Source organism: Magallana gigas, chromosome 2, assembly GCF_963853765.1.
Source record: "Magallana gigas chromosome 2, xbMagGiga1.1, whole genome shotgun sequence".
Classification (NCBI taxonomy): domain Eukaryota; kingdom Metazoa; phylum Mollusca; class Bivalvia; order Ostreida; family Ostreidae; genus Magallana; species Magallana gigas.
In genome coordinates this window covers 51,036,321-51,058,522 of record NC_088854.1, presented here as the reverse complement: position 1 = coordinate 51,058,522, position 22,202 = coordinate 51,036,321, and the positions used below count along the sequence as shown (strand labels likewise).

General features: G+C 32.3%; 3 protein-coding genes across 3 annotated transcripts; all 3 read right to left on the bottom strand.

Moving 5' to 3' along the window:
* Positions 1 to 149: 149 nt before the first annotated feature.
* LOC109619966 (uncharacterized) lies at positions 150 to 4,157 on the bottom strand. Its single transcript, XM_020071317.3, has 6 exons — positions 4,047 to 4,157; positions 3,924 to 3,956; positions 3,659 to 3,821; positions 2,996 to 3,249; positions 2,362 to 2,607; positions 150 to 1,714 (listed from the first exon to the last, which is right to left on the bottom strand). Exons 1-6 carry the CDS (start codon positions 4,141 to 4,143, stop codon positions 1,293 to 1,295), a joined length of 1,215 nt encoding a protein of 404 aa, XP_019926876.3. The 5' UTR covers positions 4,144 to 4,157; the 3' UTR covers positions 150 to 1,292.
* A 4,374-nt stretch (positions 4,158 to 8,531) lies between these two features.
* Positions 8,532 to 14,202, bottom strand: LOC105337963 (vesicular glutamate transporter 3). Its single transcript, XM_011442914.4, has 11 exons — positions 14,063 to 14,202; positions 13,374 to 13,516; positions 12,791 to 12,905; positions 12,560 to 12,647; positions 11,869 to 11,955; positions 11,635 to 11,774; positions 11,272 to 11,421; positions 11,039 to 11,171; positions 10,758 to 10,868; positions 10,103 to 10,224; positions 8,532 to 9,899 (listed from the first exon to the last, which is right to left on the bottom strand). The coding sequence occupies exons 1-11, from the start codon at positions 14,195 to 14,197 to the stop codon at positions 9,696 to 9,698; spliced, it is 1,428 nt and encodes a 475-aa protein (XP_011441216.3). The 5' UTR covers positions 14,198 to 14,202; the 3' UTR covers positions 8,532 to 9,695.
* Positions 14,203 to 16,625: 2,423 nt separating this feature from the next.
* On the bottom strand, positions 16,626 to 21,680 carry LOC105337932 (uncharacterized). Its single transcript, XM_020071319.3, has 6 exons — positions 21,645 to 21,680; positions 19,561 to 19,720; positions 19,230 to 19,462; positions 17,814 to 18,116; positions 17,471 to 17,533; positions 16,626 to 17,382 (listed from the first exon to the last, which is right to left on the bottom strand). Exons 2-6 carry the CDS (start codon positions 19,626 to 19,628, stop codon positions 17,078 to 17,080), a joined length of 972 nt encoding a protein of 323 aa, XP_019926878.3. The 5' UTR covers positions 19,629 to 19,720; positions 21,645 to 21,680; the 3' UTR covers positions 16,626 to 17,077.
* Positions 21,681 to 22,202: the final 522 nt, after the last annotated feature.

The following is a 22,202-nucleotide window of genomic DNA, read 5'->3' as shown; positions in this document are numbered from 1 at the left end:
ATAAATATGTACATTGTACGTATATATATATATCTCAGATATTATACATGAATTTGATACTAAATGATACTATAGCTTATATTTTGAATAAGATAAAAAAATTTTTTTTAGAAAACTAGAATAAAAACAAATCCTTTTAAACTCAAATTTAATTTTAATGATTCCAAATACCAAAATGAATATATCACAGTAGGATAACATATATTTCAATTTTATTTGCTTTTTGAATGCTAAAATACTTGAAAACCCATCACAATACTATTCGCTTTATAAAGACATTTTCTTCTTTCTTTTTTCATTTTTATTTGACTTTTTCTGAAATGGTATTGTTTATCATAAAAGAAAATCTTCGGTCACACACTTTAAAAGCAATTGGCGTTTTATGAGTTACAAAAATCAAAGAAAAAATCGATGACAAAACCTAAGCCTGACTTTCCTGAAAGAAGAGTCCTGGTTGAAGGCAGACACATTGTCAATAATAATATAAATAGCACAGCTTCAAAAGTAAACCCAAAAAAACGAACAGCGTAATGGTAAAAGCTTCCGATATACCAAAATTCACACTAAGAGTTACCCCACATTTGTGAAATCTTTTCATATATTTTTTCAATTAAATTGAGAGAGGAATTTTAATTGTTAATTTATAAGATACATATTTTAAATACTGCATTTTGGGTACATACATTATGCAAATAAATTCCATGAACTACTTTAGAAAGCTTTGGTATTTAGCTGCACATAAAAGAAAGTGAAAACTGCTTTAGAATAGCTTGTTTTAAAATTCGATGAACTGTTATTTTTTCAACTAAACAGACAGTTACTCACTGATGCTTTGCCACCATTTAATGAATGCTGCACAACACCAAAAAATGCAGTTAATGTATTGCAACTGCACTTGAGTTTTACACTGGATATAGACATAGAAAATAAATATATATTTCCACACCTTTTTACATTCCCCTAAGAGAGAGACATTTACATGAAATGGTGGGTGGTTTATTACAATGCACACTTTGTATTCAAATTTCCACTCATTATAAATTTGAATGCTAAATTACACAACAACATATACCCACTTCGCTATAACTTTTGCAAAAGGAAGAAATAAAACTGGACACTTTACAGTTCAGCGGGGGTTCAGCTTATTTTACTGAATCAACTTTGTGTCATTCACATAACTTATTCTAAGAAAACAGTGCAAAAAAATAATACATAAATGTATACATGTATAAAACTTTCAAGCATAGTAAAATAAAATAAAAACCTTTTCGGTGTTTTTAAATAGTTCAATGTCATATATTTCTATTTTTCTTTTTCCCTTGAATTTTGGAAATATGAAGCACACCAGTGAAAATGTCACTGACGACTAAAACGAGAAGAATCCCTATAATGACACACGAACCCAGTATTCCTATGCTAGTTGAAGATGTTCGCTCATCCTGAGCACAAATTTTCTTTCTCTGTGAGGATGAAAGAGACGTTTTAGTAACAGCTAAATCTTCTTTGATCTCATTCAGTTTTTCTTGAAGCTCATCAATAGAGATATTGGTCGTAGATGAACAAATGCAACTACATTTCGATGATACCTCCTCTGTTTCATAAACTATTGTGGAAACATAAGTTGACTCCTTTGTCGTTATTGCATTGGGTTTACACGGAAACTGTTCTGGGTCTGTTATAGTTGGAAAATCCGTCACCGTTTTGTTGAGGAAAACTGTATTTCAACCGTGCAATAGTGATACCAGTTTGATGTCCAAGGTGGAGATACGAGTAATTTTATGTAAAAAAAAAATCGTAGAAAACTTTTTATTTTTTTTTTATTTTTGTGATATACCATGTGTAACCTGTTCTTAATTCAGCAAACATACAAACACCAAGTTCTACCAGTAATTTAAAGATATCTACCATAAATATGGTATTTGTGCTTTCGTAAATTGTTTTTTAAGCATTCAAAAGACAAGAAATTTGTGATTTTTATGAATTCCAACCAAAAATATTTAAAAATTTACTCAAATTTAAACATATCTTTTTGGACAAAACTCAAAGGTCACATATAATACTTTAATATTTGCACCGACTCCAATTTAGTACAATATCTGATTATTTTCCAATAAAAACAAAAGTCACGGACACTCACCGGTTTTTAAAAACATCGATAACTACAAAGACAGTGTCCATTTGTATATAAATTTTAAAAAGTAGCCTTAAAAATATCATTAGCAAAACAATAAAAAAATAAAATTAGATTTTCTTTACGATATGAAAATGTTTTTTTTTTTTGCTTCTTGGTATATTTTGCAAAATAATGCATAAGAAAACCTTAAAACCAGATGTTGAGCAAGTGCGTTAAGAAAGCCGTACCTTTATTGAAAGTTCGTAGAAGAACTGTGGAGTTGATTGTAGAATTGACAAGCGTCACAATTTCTGGAACATTGTCCATATCTGTACATTCTGCGATACAAATCCTTGTTTCCGGGAAGTAAGTGGCAGCGTAACAGACAAAAATGTAAAATGATTTTTCCGCACATTCTGTGATGGTTACATTTTGCCAAGATCTCTGATTCGTGCCTTTCTCTACCACTTCTGAGAGAATGTAAAATTCCACATCTAAAGGAATAGGACGTTAATTAGTATGTTTCATAAAAAACTTCAAACTATATTAAAATGATTTTGAAATTAAAACCTGGAAAGATTAGGTCAAGGAATCGCTTTAACAGGAATACATGTACTTATTTTGGAATTGGATTAATATTTTCACAGGTTGGTTAAACTACGCAATCCCTAATAACATTATATAGAAGTGGAATAAATGGAAAAAACACTCTTAAAGACGATGGAGCAGAAAATGAGCAGATATATGAAGTACCGTGTATATATGTAGGATAGAGTCTTATACAACATAGTTAAACATTTTACTGATGACGTAAGAAATTGTCTTAGGCCAGTTTCATGCAAAGAGCAGCAACACCTGTACGAGTTTGTAATAGAATTTTACCACTTGGAACTAATCCATGATTTGCGAGGCATACAAATCCAAGGACTTTTTCTTCACAAGCTGCTGCATACATTATGTTGAAATTTCCAGAGTAAGAATTTCCCGACATGTTTAAAACTGCACACTGTCTCTCGTGAAAAAGTTGTCCAGGCAGTGTTATATTTCCTTCTTTACAAATACCATGCATTGTCGGGTACCAGAAATTGCTATTGGCGTGCTTAATCATTCCAATCCAAACATCATCAGAGGAGCGCCTTTATGAATATGAACAAAGAACGCTATTCATTCAATGCATTTTTCCCGTTTATGCTTTTTTCCAAAGTTTGTTTTGAATGCTCATTTGAATTCAAGATAAATTATCATCAATAAAATTTATTTGTAGGTGTTAACATAAATGAAATCTTACAAATAGGAACATTAACGAAATACATCTACCACCATTTTAACCGACACTTTCGTTTTGAACAATGTAAATTTGTTGTGCTACAATTTTGCAAACAACCAGTAACTAACTTTACATACAAAGCAAATTATATGAGTGTCCATAGCAACAAATTGATTGACGATCTCTTATATACCGATAAAATAAAATAAACTTTTCCGTTTACGTTTCGTCTATCACAGTCGCCATATAATACCATGAAAATGTAAATAGTACCTTACCATCCTTTTCTTTCGGCTTTAACTTTTATGTACCAATTGACAGCGTCCCATGAGTTAAATTGCAATGTGAGCCCACTTGAACTGCAAATGTTTTGAGCGTCTAACCAAGTTCTTTCTTCCGAATGCACGATATAGACATTTTGCCTAAGTCGGCCCATGTAAGCTAAGATAAATTAAGATTTAGTGTACAAATTTCTGCGATCGGTAATTAAGCAATTTTTCTGAATTCAATTAATCAATGTCTTATAATTACCTTATATCTTACCTGGTTTAACGATTTCATAACCGCAAACTAAAGCTTAAACACAAGGTTATTCTATGTTAGTATTGAAATACAAACGTTTGTAATTTAATTTTACAGCTTTAAAATAACTGAAAACATACTCACTGTATCCATGGCACACTAGTACGATGCATAGAAGGGAAGGCACATAACTGTTCGGCAAATTCATAATGTATTTGTTTTGCTTTAAATCTCCCCGCATCAAAACCCAAATCCTGCTCCTTTAAAGAAATATGTAGTAAAAGTCAAATTCTGTAGAGTGTTACAGTTGTGGCTTTCACCTTAAATTGATAAATAACTTGCCACCTAACGCTATTTTAAATGATTTTTTTTTAAATCAGAAAAAAACCCAGGCAGAATATAAGATTTGTCATAAACGATTTTAATGACTATCCAATACCTTGAATGATGACTTCCTTCCGGAAAAACATAGAAACGGATTAGCTATGCATCTGTACAAATACACCCGATATACCCGTTCTTGGAAAAATACCAAAGAATAGTGATAAATCATTTTTAATAGATAAAACCCATTAGTGTGTCAATTTTTTTCATATAAAATGATAACAAAACACAATAAAACTATAAAACGACATAGCTGGCACATAGAATGAAATGACACCAGTTTTGAATCAGAATCAATAACTGTAAAGTAGACAATTGCATATCCAAAAATAAAATTCCAAATCAAAGTACTGAAGTACTGAGTGAACTTGATTTTATTGATTATCATTTATTGTAAAATCAAAGATATGTTATATCGCAACTTACGCAAGGCAAGTAGTTTCTTATCTATATTTCAATAATTACGCATACCGGTATTTTTAACATGAATGATCGGGCTTTTCTGACAAGAATTCTGAACTATAGACAGTGAACCCCACATGAATCATGGTGTGTAGTATTTAAAGATAGAATTAGCGCCATCAAATTCTACGATGCATTATGACAAGTATTCGAAATATTTTTGTGAAAATTGTATCGAAGCAATATTGAACTCTGGCATAGGAATACAAACGACTACAAAAAAATTATCTATATTGGTTGTATCATTTAAAATCTGACTATTTTCAATGTATTTTTAAAAAGTTGCCTTGAAAAACAATGCTTCTGAATACATTACAGTGAATTTATCAATTATTTCAAGTACCTAATAGTACTAAGACTGAGATGTACTAAGATGATTTTTGCTTAGATCAAAACACTGTTTCATTTCCGGTTTGCCAGATTAACTGCATAGGAGAGTTTATTAAAATCAACTCCCAAAGATCGAATAAGTTTCATAATTTATTTAGATTGATTTGATTTGATGTCTCTCAAATGAACAAATAAAGATTTAAATAAAAGGAATAACAAAGCCATTATTTAATACAGTTAAAAAAAATGACATGTGGTGATAACGAAGTGCTCAAAATCTAAAGTCCAAAGGAAAAAATACAAAACAGGAGCAGAGAAAAAACACGTACCTCTATAAATTAGAGGTAGGATTGGGTGCCATGGAGGAGTGAGCATCCTCTGCTGACCGGTTACTACCGCCGTGTCTTCTTTGTTGAAATTGGTAAAACGAGAAAATCTGTAGACAATTAGGTAATTATGGTCTGAAAATAAGTAGGAAAAAGTCAGTCAGCATGTGACCTAGTAGAAGATTGAATTTGCTGACAAGTCATTGTATCAACAATAGAACTTACGAAAAGATGACTCGTCTCGAGATTGTCGGTAGTCGTGTTTTATCAACTTGTGTGTCGGTAGTTTGCCTCGCCTTAGAATCTGTTCATATGTAGAACAAGCCCTTGCGTATCAAAAACTCCATATGCAGGTGAAAAAGGTATATTGCTTCATTAGTAAGGAAAGTTGACCATAGAAAAATTGAAGTCATCACGTTTATCATAAACTTTTGTTGTTAGGATACCATCAATGCCCCTTTCCATGCAAATATCCAAATATGAAACATATGACGTAGACTCTGTGGTATTCTTTATTTCCAGTTATCTGGGATATATCGAGTCGACGTAAGTATGGAAATAACAATTGTTAATTGATAATGCGTCATCGATATACCTAAATGTTGAGTTGAAGGCCACAGCGAGTGTTTTATTTTCTTTTTTATAAATTCTGCTTCATATGAATACAAAAATAGGTCTGCTAACAATTGGGAACAATTGGTATCCCTTAGAATTCCAACAGATTGTTGGAAGACCCGATTTCCAAAAACTACATAGATGTTGTCTATGAGAACCTCAAGCATCTTTTTAATATCTACTTTAGAGTACTTGTGTGCACAATTCGAATGATTTTTAACAAAGTATTTTTGTAAATGACCAATGACTAGGTAGGTAAATTCATGTGATTCATTTTTATTGAAAAAAAGTAGCTATCAGTGATGTCAAAAAGCCCGGACTCTCATTCCTTGTGGGGAAGGGTTGTAAAAAGTGTAGAAAAGTTGTAAGTTTTGATGCTAATGATTTTGGTAAAATTTTGGGATTTCAAATTTTCTAAAAGTTCCTTGGGTATGACATGGTCACGTATTTGGTCAAATACTATTTTTCTGTTTTTATCATTTACAATGATTTAGAATGCATTTCTGTTAACAATTAAAATTTGAGAGTCAGTCGTAGAGTTATTATCAAGATACGTGGCTCACAATTCGTTGTTAATTTACACCAGGTTCGTGCCCTGTTTTTGTTTACATAGGTTCAATATACCAATAAAATCGGGGGGGGGGGGGGGGTTGGTGTTGATTTGTCTATCTTTTTATTCATTTCATGCATAAATAAACAGTTTCTAGCGTTAAACACATTCATTTTGGGTCTAAAACTGGAACTGTCACTTGAACATTCAAAATATAAACAAAGACTTTGTTTACATTGTAAGATCTGTATTTCGCTTATACTTCACAGAATAACACTCAAATTTTAGTTGCCTTATTAAAGCATTGTAAGCATTAAAATTGGGGGGAAATCGACCAAAACCGTGACCATGCCCATTGAAGAATCCACATCTGATTTACACAGCTTCTAGAATAGACTGTTGCACAGTACTCTTGAAGCATCTCATTTACTGGTTATAATATTTTGGCAAGGAGTAAAGAAAGAGGCTTCGTAGATCACTTCCTGGAACCCGCTGAAAATCTTTGCTTGTAAGGAGGTTTATGAAGTTGAGGTATCCAATATAGGGAAGGTGATGCATATTGATTTTGGTTGCTGGGAATGTTGAAAATATTCAAAACTGACATATGATTTTGAAGAATTTTCTCCTGGGAAAGAGATATCTGAGTATAATTTGGATTGCCACTTGTTGAATTAAATCCAAGTTAATATACACTTTATATAATGAACCTTACAAATAAAGACATCGTTGTTTCCTGCTTTGTCAGCATGCAGGGACTAGTACAAACTAATTGTGTAATCTATCTTTTATTACTTTTAAATAAAGTAGAGTACATGGATTTTATATTGCGTTTTAATTGCTTCATGCGATCAAATTAAGATACTTGTATAAAATAGTAGAATTTAATAGAGAACTCATTTATATTGACAAACATATTTGTCGTATTTTTATTTAAGGAATAAGGTAGTATTCTTTTAGTATTTATGGAGAAGGCTAACATGGACATTGCCTGCGCCTTATCCATTTATGTGAATATATATATTTGCAAGATCAAATCCAATGAAGCCCGACCGAAATTATCACCTCATAATATTCAAAGAATGATTTCTTATTCCTTATATTTATAAAATTTCAAGCCACTGTATTATTGAATGTTTGAATATGAAAAAGCAAACCCCGCTGGCGCCCAAATCTTACGTAATTTTAAGTTATTGAACTGTAAAATACAAAATAAATACGTAGTGTTATCACAAGCAAAGACACTGAAAAATGTAAATATTAAGAGTTGTTACAATATGATATCGTTTTAGATCCTTGCAAATTTCGGGATACAATTATGTTACATTCATCATGCAATGATATACTGTGGCATTACATGTAGAAAATAATTTTCTTATTGATAGGAAGCCTAGAAAATAATCAAAATCAATGGTACCCTATTGTCTGAAAGGACAAAAATGTGAGTGGCACAAGTACATTCTTAATGTGTCTAATGTAAATATCCGTAAGGTTTGTTTATAATTTAAGGGACTGATTTTTGCTAGTGCATTTAATGCATTTAGTTTATTGTAATTATCTCTTTTCTTAAAATAAATATTCAATTCATCACTTAATCGACGTCAAGAAATTACCCATAAACTCAACTATATCAATTTCGAAATCCAAAGTGCATATTGGAGGCAGAGTTTACCTTTTAATTCCTATTTTTCCTATATTTAAAAATTGTTTAGAATTTGAAGTGCTGAGCGATTTGTATGATGATGAAGTACATATTAAATCAATTCTTTGACTATCGATTACCTCTTCTACAATGGTCGTTTTTCTAACCTATTTTAGTAACTAGTCCTCAACATTGTCCTTAGTGATCTCAATATGATTTATATGGTCACAAAACCATTAAGCTCTCGTAAATATACTTTTTAATGAAATGTTTTATGCAACGGTCAAGCATTACAGTTTTTAAATAAATACAATGTTAATGTACATAATACATGGCATAAAAGTAGATAAAAATTAAGCAATTAAAGCCCTGAATACGTGACTTAAATCTATACATATTCACGCTAAGAATACACCTAAGCTATATCGTGTTAACAAAATTTAAACAGTGGGTCACGAGATCGAATCCCGTTGGGGATTTTAAATTTTTTACCTTTCCAAAAATTGTTAAATCTTATTTTCGGGTGAAATAATGTAAAATTTTAAAATTCTAAACTGGTAAAAGCATTTTGATTATTATGTACGTTTATCTACATTAATATCGACAAATGACCCATAACACCTTGAAATTATCGCATGTCTTCTGTAAATATTTTCTTTATTACTGAGGATAATATACATGGTTTTTTTTAATTATGATTTTTGATTTTTCGATGCATACAGTGAAAAGAAGCGGTTTCTAAGCTTTATTCGGCATCAAGCGTATGCCAACATATGGTAAAAGGCTGAAATAAAAAATGGAACACAAATAGAGACATCATTACAATACTATGCCATACAATACACACACGGTCACATGCATTTATATTCTAGTAGGCTATCTTTAAGAGAGAAAATACATATTCAGAAAACTTAATAAATTTATGATCTATAAATATAACAGAAATTTTGACAACAAATAGTTGATTCCTAGTATATAAATATAGGACATTTAAAAATGGCTGCCAAATCATCGATTAAAGAATTAAACCGTGTTCGATTAAAAATATTGGATTAACACATGAAAAGCAATCTAAGAAAACAGAGAGACTCATAACTATGAGCTTATATAATCAGTCTTACAGGCTAGGATGTTATAAATCAAACAAAACGAAGGTGGAGCACCTCGTGTAGTTCAGCTTGGTAAGCGTTGGATCAACGTAACATTGAAGAGTTCCAAAATACAAAAATATTAGATAACTCGTACATAACAAAACTCTTTTACAAAAGACAAAAAGGGGTATAACTCTTGTTTGGTTACATCATACCTTTTGTCTTTTATTAATTCACGACAACGTTAACTAATGAATAAATTGTTTAAAATTTTCCAAAATTCAATGTTAAATGTATTACAAGCTATTATTAAACGGTGTTTATACCATTAGATAGCACATCCTTTTAGAAGAAAAAAATAATTTATTAATTGAATTTAAAATATTTATTGCAATATCAATTAATTTTATCATTGTTATCTTGTGAAACTGTTCCATATTCTAAAACATCACGTGACGTTAAAGTCATAGTACTATCAGACGGTGATAAGTTCGTCGCCCAACTTAGTTTTTCCCCTGAAGCAAACACAGCATAGAATAACACTCCAAGAAAATGAATGGATCCTGCTATTAGAAATATGTTCTGCCATGATCCAATATTCTGGGATAAGAATAAAATAAGAAACCAGAAATGGTAAGACATATTCAGATAGAGTTTCATAATATCTTATTAAAAAGTTGCGCAATGATTCAAACTAAAATTAACTACTTGTAATTTCTGACTGATTGGAACGATACTGAATTGTATTGAAATATAAGGTGAACGTGCATTGTCAGCAATGTAATAAATACACTGGTTTCTACCTCCTGTCTAAGGCTCCCAGCCACTAATGTGCTCAGTACAGACCCAATACAGCTGATGCGTGTGAATCCTGTCACTATGTGGGCATACTGCGGCGCCAGGTCTAGAACGTTCACCTGGTAGCCTGTTCACAGATTAACATTTGTACATGGAAGCTTTAGTAATTCGAGTATATTACAGTAATTTTTATATATCAACATTTATTCATGTACATGTATAAAGCATTTTTACACAACATATCTATGATGTTTATTCGAGTACGAACAGTATTTGTACAGACTATCTAAACAGTTACTCAAGTATCTTGAGAATTTGTACTGAATATCAATAGTTATTCCAGTATGTTACAGTATTTGTACAGAATATATATAGTTATTCGAGTATTTAACAATATTTGTACAGACTATCTATACAATTATTAAAGTATGTTGCAGAATTTGTACAGAATATCAATAGCTTTTTGAGAAAATAACTGTATTTGTACAGAATATCTATAATTATTTGAGTTAAATATAGTATTTGTACAGAATATCTATAGATATTCGAGTATTTTACAGCATTTGGGCTGAATATATTTAGTTTTTTAAGTATGTAACAGTATTTTTACAGAATGTAGTTGTTCGAGCATACAGTATGACTGTCAAAACAGAGACTTACCTGATATTGCTAAGCCACTGATTCCGATTCCTACCAAAAGAACAGCTGTCGCTATCCTGTAGTCGCTTATGATGTATAAACTTAGCAAACACAACGATTCAATTCCAAAACCTTTCAAATGAAGATGAATATGATAATTTTAAACGTATTTAGAGGAAATTCGAGTTAATTGAATGCCACTTTAAATTGACTGGAATTATTGAACTTCGTAATTTTTTACCTAAATAAACCACATGCATGTACGAAATTGAGAGGCAAAAAGTAACATCAGCAACAAGTACCTGTGCACTGTGCAATTTTTCTGCCTTCGGTGGTTGTGACTTTTTCCGTTGCAATCAACTTATCTATTAGTATACCACCCGTTACAACAGAAATTGCCATCAAAACCTCTGGGAATGCGACCAAGAAACCTATCTAAGAGACAGAATTGCTCCACGTTCTTCAAATCCTTAGTACAGATAATATATCAACACCCAACTGATGCAATCTCTTAAAACGTTATAATAGATCTTACGCTTGCTACATTCAGTCCATATGCATCGGCAAAGTATTGCGGAAGTTCTGACACCTGAAGGGAGAAAATCCAATTTCGACAGAAATTTCCAACAAACACCGCCATCACTGGTGTCGAGGTAACTATCTTTCGGTATGGAATATTCTGTACCTGTGTTAAAAAAAATTGATCTAGTTAAGTTTTACGAAAAATTAGACATTTTGAAAAATAAATCATGAAGTAATAATGGTGGGAAACACACCGACGGATATTTTTATATTAATATTTTTTTTTGCATTTCTGAATCAATAAAAGAAAATATGATCAAAAAGACTTAAGGAGACTGACATCAACTATCGTGTGACGTGACAGTGTATTGTTTACCATAGTTTCAGAACTCCCATCTATCTTAGGGCCCATTTCATCGAAAAGGGATTTTTCAACAGCCGACATTTTGGGATTTGACATCGGGGTGTCATAGATACAAAATGCCCACACTATCGAAAATATAATTGCAAATCCACCTAAAAATAGAAGATTTACGATACATTGCTAGATATATATGTTTAAAGTTCATGTTAAATTCATTTTAGACACACGGCTAGCTTTGAATCTTACCAAATATGAAGAGACTTGAATGCCAACTTATATAGCAGGTAGAAGCGCCAGTAACAAAAAAAGCCACAGCTGGACTTAGGTAGGCTCCTTGATATGAAAATAATCGATAACTTTGTTTTGAAAAAAACGTTATGCACAATGAACCTTACTCGTGAAATGTAGCTTTTGGGAGTTGAACTTATGATCTCCCTTGGGCGTCACACAAACAAAGCGCAACCAAATTGAGAAGATTATATGTTCGTTCGCTGAATAGCCCATTTGTGAATAAAGTAAATCGTATTCAAGTGTTGGATTCAATTCTGAGAATCACAATAATATAAGTTTTGTTAAATTTCTAAAATTAATAGAAGAAATGTTTAAATGGAGGTTTTTATATAATATGTATTCTGGATAAAGTATATTAATTTTCATCTTTTGTTTTTGATAAGCAGTTTGATACAGCGATCGTTCTTCAGCTGAAACAATGCTGGGCTCCGGATGGATGAGCATATGGGTTAAAAGTTGGTTCTGTTCTTTTCTTTTAATGATTTAAATGTGCAACTCCAAGGAGTATATTATATATTTTGATTTAGTATCCCTTGTTCATTTTAATTCATTTAGGACTGAATGAAGAATAGAAATATTGCTAAAATGTTTATTTTAGGTTAACGAGATATGAAATTTTAAAGTTTGGAATCTAAACTAAACTTACCACAATAAGTTAGTGTGACCATTCGTGACTTCTCATTTTTCAATGACCAAGCTGATAACACGCCATTTAGAGCAGGAATTGACAGTCCCTGAAACACAAGTCTTACGATTGTAATAACAGGGTTTTACTACAAAAGAATTTAAATCCATGAGTAAAAATGTTATTGTTGAAGTTATTTGACGTTAAGAAATATTTGGTTCTGTCATTTCATTGCTAGAAAACCCAACCTACCTCAAAAAGGCCCTGAACAAAGCGCAATGCATAGACAACTGCTGTACCATACGCCATTACAAAAGATAGTAAGACCGTCAATAAACCACTGGTCAGAATGGAAATTCCAAACACCCTAAGGATGGTTTACAATACATGTAGTAAAAGAAAAGAAATTGAACTGATTTATTTCATACTTTCAATCACAGTCTACCTATTGAGCTGGAGAAAATGGGCATGTAGTCAGGTACTTTTACATGCATACTTCGTAGAGAAAGATAGAGTACTTTGACTATTGGTTAGTAGGTTTGGTGGGTTTTTTTATTAATCAGTACACGAACTCAATATTTCAGTTTTAGTTGAATTCAGTTTAATACACTGTATTTCAAAACGTAGCTTATTGTCCACGATTTGAGAAATATAATAATTTTTTGAAAAATCATTTTATTTTTTGCAGTCAAATAAGATGATAAGGCGTTAAAAAATGCATTAACAAGATTGATTTTGCGTTTTATAAAATATGTATTATAAAGTACAAATTGGTCTATTTTAAATTTTTTACAAGAAACTAAATGAAAATTATTTCTGTAGAATGTGAGTCTACCTAGATGATGAATAGCGAGCCGATAAGTAGCCCCCTGGAAGCTGTGTGATGAAATAGCCAACAAAAAAGACTGTGTTGAAGTACTGTGTGACGGATGGATCCCAAGGAAGAATAAAGTCCCTGTCGGTTCCATTAACAGTGCACTACATAAACAAACTTCAATTATTTTTACAATCAACGTCAATTTGATGTTTTTAATCAAGCAACATTGTTCATAATTGTGAGGTATTATACTGTAAATATAAAAAATTCCAAGTATTATCGAAACCGTCCATACTTTCATACATTTGACTATTACTAATCTGTCATTGTGTCATTTGACAATTGAAAAATTGATTCAATAATTGAGCATTTATATTACCATTGATAGATTGGTTATTGGCTTTCTATTAAGCTTAGAATAGTAGATCTAAGACCTAAGGTTTATTCAAACAGTACACTCGTATAATACAGACAAGAAAAGGCCTACCTAGTGCTTTGACTTCAGCTTTTATAAGAATTAAAAACACAACCAAAGAAAAAAATAAGACAAAAAATCTAATTAAAAAAATTTTATTTTCACGTTTTAAAATATATTAATTACTAAATGGTTGATGTTGATCAGTAGATTTAATGATAAAAAGAACATTGATTTTACAACACGCATCTTGAATAAATCAACATTCCAGCCCAAAAATGAAATTACTTACCTCGGTGAACAAAGAATTCACTTGGAAGGAGTTGTCACGAAGAACATACACCATTACCAATGAGAAACAAGTCCGCAAAGAGAACGAAAATAGGAGTCCAAGAAAACCCAGCACGACAACCATCTGTCTCTCCATCGTAACTGTTCAGTCTATGAATCATTTGGATATTTCTCTATTAGTTATTCAACAAAATTGCTCAATTTCAGCTACTTTTATTGAAGCCTCACGTTATGTATATATTTGTCGATACAGTATTACAACCGTCGGTCTGTTAATTTGTTTTATACATTTTAAATGACACAGGCACAATTTACATTGTGTAATTTGCTTAATTTCATGAAATGAGAACTCCTGCTCTATCTCGACGTACGTTCAAAGAGCAACAAACGACGTTTGTAATAACAATTTATTTTCATTCAATCCAAAAAGTTCATGAAAACTAAAAGATTACACAGCAATAGAAAACAAATGAAAAAGAATGATATCAATTTTAATTTGAAAAACATATTTTTTTTTTATGAATTTGGTGAGTGGTCTTGTCACTTCTGTCATTACTTTTCGAGTCATTACCTTTGAGTCATTACCTTTGTGAAGATAGTATCAGCTTTACATGTGCTTATGGGGCACCTGTTGTTGTTGGTTTTTTTTTTACGTAAAACAATGGTATTGACATATCATAGTTAATAAATTTTCGTTGTATTGTACATGAAAATTTTGATGTTCGTGAAACAGTTATCTGTTTAAGCATAAACCTTTAAGGGCTAAGCACGCGTGATATCGCAAACCAAGGACCCCATTTTATAGTGGATCATATTCATTCAATTGAAAACTCTAACTTCTTGAGCGATACTAGGGCTACAAAATTGCAAAGTTCAACAAGAAGTACAAGGGCATTTTTGTGATATCAGTATGCAAATACTCTGATGTAGTGTAGAATCTGTTTAATTCAATCTGTAACATTCTATCTAAAAATGGGATCCAATGACGTGTTCAAAGTTTAACATGCATACTTTTACATATCCCCATTTTAAACAACACGGAAAGAGTTTGTAATATACCGGTTACTTTGGAAATATCCTGATGCAGTTTATCTAAGAACTAAACAGCGATGTTCAGTGTTAAAAAGTTCACAGAGGTATGGGCTTAGTTGAACACGTGATCAATTCCTGTGAAGTTACAGGGTTTTTCATAAAATTTGATCACGTACTAATCAAGAAAATATCCCAGTGAACTGTGTACCATTGTAACATTGTTATTAATCGTTATATTTACGTTTGAGAACAATTGTGATGTCGAAAAAATCTAACCTCTGGACGGATTAAAATATTCACTACAGCAATGAAAATTTTTGTTCTTCTGTAATTTTATATAAGGAAATATAATGCAAATGTTAAATTATGTTTTGTTAAGAACAATATTGGGTTCCTTATTAACATGAAGAATTCAAACATTAGGATATGTAAAGACAAATTACTTCCTATAAAGAACTAGAAAGCTTCAGTATTGATAATAAGAATATTTCTCATTTTATGTTTCTTACCCGATAATAAAACTCGTCGCTGGAATGTCTCACTTTTCTTCTACTGTGGTTTCATTAATATTCAAGGGTGTCAATTTTCGTCGATAAAGTTTAAATCACAGGTTAAATGATACGTAAATTCATGGCCAATGACCCTATCAATACAAAATGTTAATAGAAATTGGATTTCAATGAACATTTAATATTTAATTTCATGAATCAACTTGACATCGAAATCCACGAAAATTGGTATTCAACGAATATTGATGAGACCTCAGTATTTTAAAATGGCATGCTTTATGAATCCACATACCTGTTGTTATTTAAGAGCATAAGAGCGGTTTGTCTTTTAATTATTTTGGTGGACATACTTATTTAGTAAAAATAATTATTATACTTTGCACCATGCAGGGTTTCTTATGTCTTTGATATATGTAATACTTCTTGTTATAAAAAATATCATTAATGAATAAATCAAAAGGTTTCTAATGTTACCGATTTATACGTTTATAACAGTTTTAACTTTTTATATACCACTTCTTGTATATGTCGTAGCTATTAATTCATTTCTCAAGGAATACTGTTGATATATTGTAGAGTTTTGTGATCTGTGGACCAATGGCAGTGGCATCTGGAAGCGCAGACTTGGGGATACTTATGGAAAAATCAATAAGCACAAACACTGACCTGTATAGATAGGAAAGTGCTATAATACGAATTAAAAGTTTATTTTTTTATTAAGCGTGTTTTCAAATGTTCTTATTCTTATGCATATATGTATATGTATACATATTCTAAATGTACCTATTCTTAAACATATATATGTACTAGTATATGCACGGCCTTTAGAAATATACTAGTATTTCACGGAAGCCTCTCTTTGTCAAAAACGCTACATAGAGTACTCAGTCAACTGCAAAATGGTTTTAACGTAACTGGCATTTCGGGGGCCCCCTCCCAAATAAACCCTTGTTTTTTCTAATTTACCATCAGTTTGTTTAATATATCTTCCAATTTAAAAAAACCAAATATTTCGAAACAGTTAAAGTTGTGAATAGTTAGATTTATTGTTTCCAAGAACCATTAACAACATAACAACAACAAAAAACCACTTCATAATGTTAGTATGGAAAAAAATTAAATAATGCAAATCAGCAATAGTCATTACCACTCCTTACCAATCTTGCACAATGAAGACAGAAATAATACAATGTTTTGTAGGTCACATCATGGCAATTTAAACAAGCTTATTGTTGCGAGAAACAATGCACATTAGGTCTGCAATGGTGTTATTCGAATCTGTTATTTCACCGTTTCTAAACGCTGTGATAACTCTGAGTGCTGCACAGACAAGAGATATGGCTATCTTGATTTATGCATTTTTCTATTAAAAAAAGAAGGCCTTTCTATATGTGACTTAGTCACATTAAAAAAGTGTTTATCACAAAACAGTCTGAACACAATGCTCCAGAAAACTTCGTTAAAACGAGAACTCTCTACCTCTTTGATAAGTGTTTAATTTGTTTTAGGATAAGTGGAATATCAGGTATAACTATAATTCCGATGAATGTCACAATCACCAGTGCCCCCAGACTCCCTATGGCCTGTGATGAGGCCCGGGGATCAGAGGCAGAGATCTTCTTCCGGGCATTCGATGACAGAGCCCTTTTGTTGAGGAGCAGTTCACTCTTGAGCTTATCAATCCATGCCTGAAGTTCAGCGTCCGTATAGTTATGGAAGGAGCAAACGCAACTGCAATTTGGAGCTAACGTTGTCGTTGGAAAATTGTAATTGAAATTGCCTGCAAGATAAAAACAGAATCAAAATTCATATCATAAAACTATCGCTGTAATATTGAAAAATTTGATGAATGGAGACTTAGGACTTACATCTTAAACTGTCCTCTGTGAAATTTGTTGCTGACGGCAATGTTGTTCCGTTGTTTATATTAACTATAAAATCAGAAAAAACCAATAACCTTCAAAGAAAGCATCACAATTATACATCGATAAATTTTGAAACTTTAAGAAGGCTGAATGGTCACCAAATTATCCTTTAGATCCTCCTTAAATCTTAGTTATGATATGTTTAGCCATCAAACGTGATTTAGTAAAGAAACGATTTAAATATTTTAGATTAGATATTTGAGTGTTTCCTATAGTCTTCTTCACGAGGAGATTAATTTAGCCTAATAATGCATTTCCCATTATAAAAAAAGACCTTGGCCCTGACCTTCGTCACTCTGGTTGAGACCTTTAACATATACAGTAAAGTTGTCAGGTGCCGGAATCAGTTCAATCATCTGAACACTCATGTTGCTATGAATGAACTCTTGGAAATGAATCTGAGCGGCGGTACACACCCAGTAAGACTCGTTGATCTGCAGGACTTCCACCGCGATACAAGTCCTGGCAGCATTCAGGCAATGCGTCTCGCAATCAAGCGGTGTTGTCTTATTTTCGAAAACACTAAACACCACCCCCGTTACGTTTCTGTCGATTTGTTTTCCGACATAAGTCTCATTAGATGTGAATACTGAAATTTAAAAAAAAATTACAAAATAGTTATATGCTTTCAAGTGGATTTCAGTATTGATATTTTTTTCTTCTTCATTTTTAACATTATATTGACATAGATGTCATTTTGTTAGGTGAGATATTAACTTTGTTATTCTTTGTTTTAGTCAGTAAATCTTAGAAGCAATCATGGAGAAGGGATTATACAATTCATTGAAAAATTGTTTGACATGATGAGGCATGAATTGGAGATGCATAACGCAATTAACTATATAACGCATCTACACATAATAGATAAAAAAAAGCAAGAATACAATATTCTAAAGATTCGAGTGTCACATTTTTTGACAATATAAATAATAAATAAATAAAACTTACATTCGGTCCACAATATTGATATACATACATACGACATTAACCAAACGTAAAAATTATCACCGTTTTTAACATTTCACGATAAACTGCGATTTTTCTGTTTATGCACATTATGGCAAGTATAAAAATACAGATATATTGCAGTTCAGTTTCTCATATTGAATGAAATATTTAACATTTATTTTTTATAGTCATGTTTTTTAAAAAACAAAATTAAACTTGAAATGGGAGCAATATCATATAGCAATATCGTAAGAGAAACCGAATGAAAATATAGTGAAACTTCTCTTAACCGGTCATGTCACAGTGGTGTTGGTATTGAGAAGTTTCACTGCAACAGTGTAACTGTCGATTATGTGAGTATGAGTACAAGTTATATATGAGACTGAGCACAGTCGAAGAAGAGATTTTTTCTTTCTTTACTTAGTGTTTTTTTTAAATAAAAACGTCACTGAATTTATCATCTGATATCAAACAGATGAGAATATAGATTTGCATCTTAATTGGGATCACCACATTCAGACTTCTATTGATATTTTCATCTTTGTTTATCAATAAGTCCAATGTCAAATACCAGTTGTAGTTTAGCCCATATTAGAATTCTTATTTACATATTTGGATTTCCCTGACAAACAAATATATATTTAGATTTTATAAATGGATTCATATATAATGGTTTCAAAGTACATTTAGATCAATACGATATTTACAAATTCCAAATTGATCCATTTGATAAACGTAGGGATCATTGTCTTACGTATATTGTGTCCCTTGTTGCACATAAATGGAAGTCTGGTCGAGCAGTTCACAGGTTCCCAAACATATTCGCTAGAAGGATCCATCACAATCTTAGCACAAGTATCAATGGCATTCCATGAGGTTAGGAGACCGTCATTCCTTCTGTATACGACGCATCTATTCACATCATACCAAAAGGAGGTTGCGTCACTGGGGTAGTAAATCGGGGTCAGTAAAGGGCGGTTTTGTGGCCTAAAAATATACTGCTTTTTAGAAAAAATATGATGAATTTATTTTGTGTGGTTGCAACAAAGTCTTATGTCTTTTGACTAAATAAACAGATGACATACCATCCATACTCAAGTAACCTTGCCCGGACATACATATATGTAAATGGACTGGCATTTGGTGATCCCATTCCATTGGCTTTACAGTAATCAAAAGCCTCTGGAATATTTGCTTCCAGGTAAAAAATCTCGTATGATATTTTTCTGACAAGTCCAAAGTAGCCTACCAAAAAAAAAAGAAGAAAAAATAAATTATTTTAGAGCACATTGAAATGGTTTATACCTTAGACGGTTTTCGTCAGGTACATTTGGACATGCAGTAACCCTACTCAATTGTATGGTTACTTTAAAGGCCCTGTCACACCAAGCTGCGTCCCCACGGCGTGTTCACGGCGTTGTAAAATTCATGGAATCGCCGTAGGATCGCAAGAAAAATTCAGAAAAAATGTACAGTTTTATTTGAAAATTTTACAAGTGGAGATGTCACGGCATCCTGACGGCGACCGAGGCGTTCTTACGGAGCTCCCACTGCGTGTAACTGCGTTTCCACGGAGTTCTACTTGGCGATTAACTGCGCTCTCGCTGAGTCTCTGCCGAGCGCTCATGTTAGGAGATTTTACCGCGAGTCCACGGCGTGCTCTGCACGCTGACTGCGCTCACAAGACGTTCTTTACTTCTTGATAGGTTAATATTAATTTGTATAATTGTATGGGAAACAAACAAGAATTTACAACTAGTAAATAAATAATCAAAAAATTATTTTGATTTTATGAAAAGGTACATTGTAATTGAAACATAGTTACTTCTAAACAATTTGTGAAGGACTAGGATTAAACTCATAGTAGTCAGGTCTACAAAAAAGATCCGTTATTAGTTGTTAGAAAACATAGAAAAGATGTGAAACCATCAGAACCAAATGGCATGAATTCCATCTACGTCCATTGATTTGTCTTGGAATATTAGCAAATGCTACTTTTTACATAGTCATTTACATCCACTTTGATAATTATTACATCGCTTGCTATTGTACAACAGCCATTTTTCGAGTTTTCGTTGTCTTGATGACAACGCACCAGAAACGCCATGGAAGCGCGGTATAAACGCAGAAGAAACATCACGAGAGCGCGACGAACGCAGCAACAGCTGAGACGCAGTGAGATCCAAAAGGAATCCGTGAGGTCTCCGTGCAAGTGCAATTGACTTATCACTGCGTCTACACTGCGATTAGCTGGGTTCCTTGAGCGCACCGACGGGGCTGTCGTGGCGCTGTTGGAGATCTTACGGCGCTGTTACGGCGACCTCACTACGCTTCTACCGCGTGTTTATCAGAACGCCGAGCCACGGCGCGTACTTTGTGCATGTTCAAAGTGCGCGCCGTCGCATGGCGTTTTTAAAATGTTCAAGGCGATCCCACCGCGACGGACGAAGATGCCGTTGCGTTGTTACGGCGCTGTAGGAGACTCTACTGCGTTTACCTTGGCGTTTTACATTATTTAAGGACGCAGCGGGATCGCCGTGACAACGCAGCTCCGGTGTGACAGGGGTTTACTTAAGCGGCATGCTTTTGTACAAAATTATTTTTTTAAAAACACGATATTATAAAATCGAATTGAAAACGAATTAATTCTAGAATCACATTATATTGATTGATTTTAAACTTCAGAACAACTTTCATTTTCAACTTTTGAACAAGCTTAAGGCTGGGATCTATGATAGTATATTTATGCGTACATGCTTTTCTTATTCGTCGATTTCACTTCCTGAAAGTCAATGATTTTACTCTTAAAATCATTTTGGTTTTTTTCTGACAATTGTGATCTTTAGGTGATTAAATCAAAAGTTCGGTGCTTGCGATTTTCTATTCTCAGAATTTGTTATAAAGCAGTGAACTCGTGGAATCTACAGTAATAAAACATTACAGACTTAAAAGGAGCAAAGTGAATATATATAGTGATTTCAAAAGACCAAATACACTTTCACTTCAGCTCTGCAAAAATTGTCTCTGTGGGAATAAGTAAACAAAATTTCAATTACATTCGTAAATTAAATAATCTTACAAAATTAAAACATCATTAATGTAGATTTGATTTTTAAAGTTGTGTGTATACGGTAATAACAACATAGAATATGCCAACAAATAAGCATACCTTCTACTGTAATTCTTTGTAGTAAACAAAGTGGAATAAAACCTGCAATAATAAAGTTATAGCTTTAAAAATAATTTATTATTAATCCTGTAAATGACATTGGACTAATGTTATTTTCCTCTAAGCTTCTTAACTCGTAGAACTATAAATGGACTCCACCTTATTACTACTTTACTTAATTGAAAAAATAATCAATCGTAAGAGTCCTTATCGATTCGATGGGTCTTTTAATAAAATCCGCTCTAATCAAATTCATAGAATATTGCAATATCTGAAAGATCTCTAATAAGAAAAATTCAGATGCTGATCAAAAAAGCCAAAATCTCTCTCATTCGTGGTTGTTTGACTGTTTCTACTATTTTTTTAATCGTTTAATCTTATACTTAAGAGAGTTGTTCGGAAATTATTGAGACACCTCGAATATTTCCCTTTCTAATGATGAATTAAGATGAAATTTGCATAAAAATTGAAGCAACTGTCATGTTGTAATTTTTTAATTTACCGGGTGGCAGTAAATACAAAATTTACAACATGACAACTTGTATATTTTGTATTTAC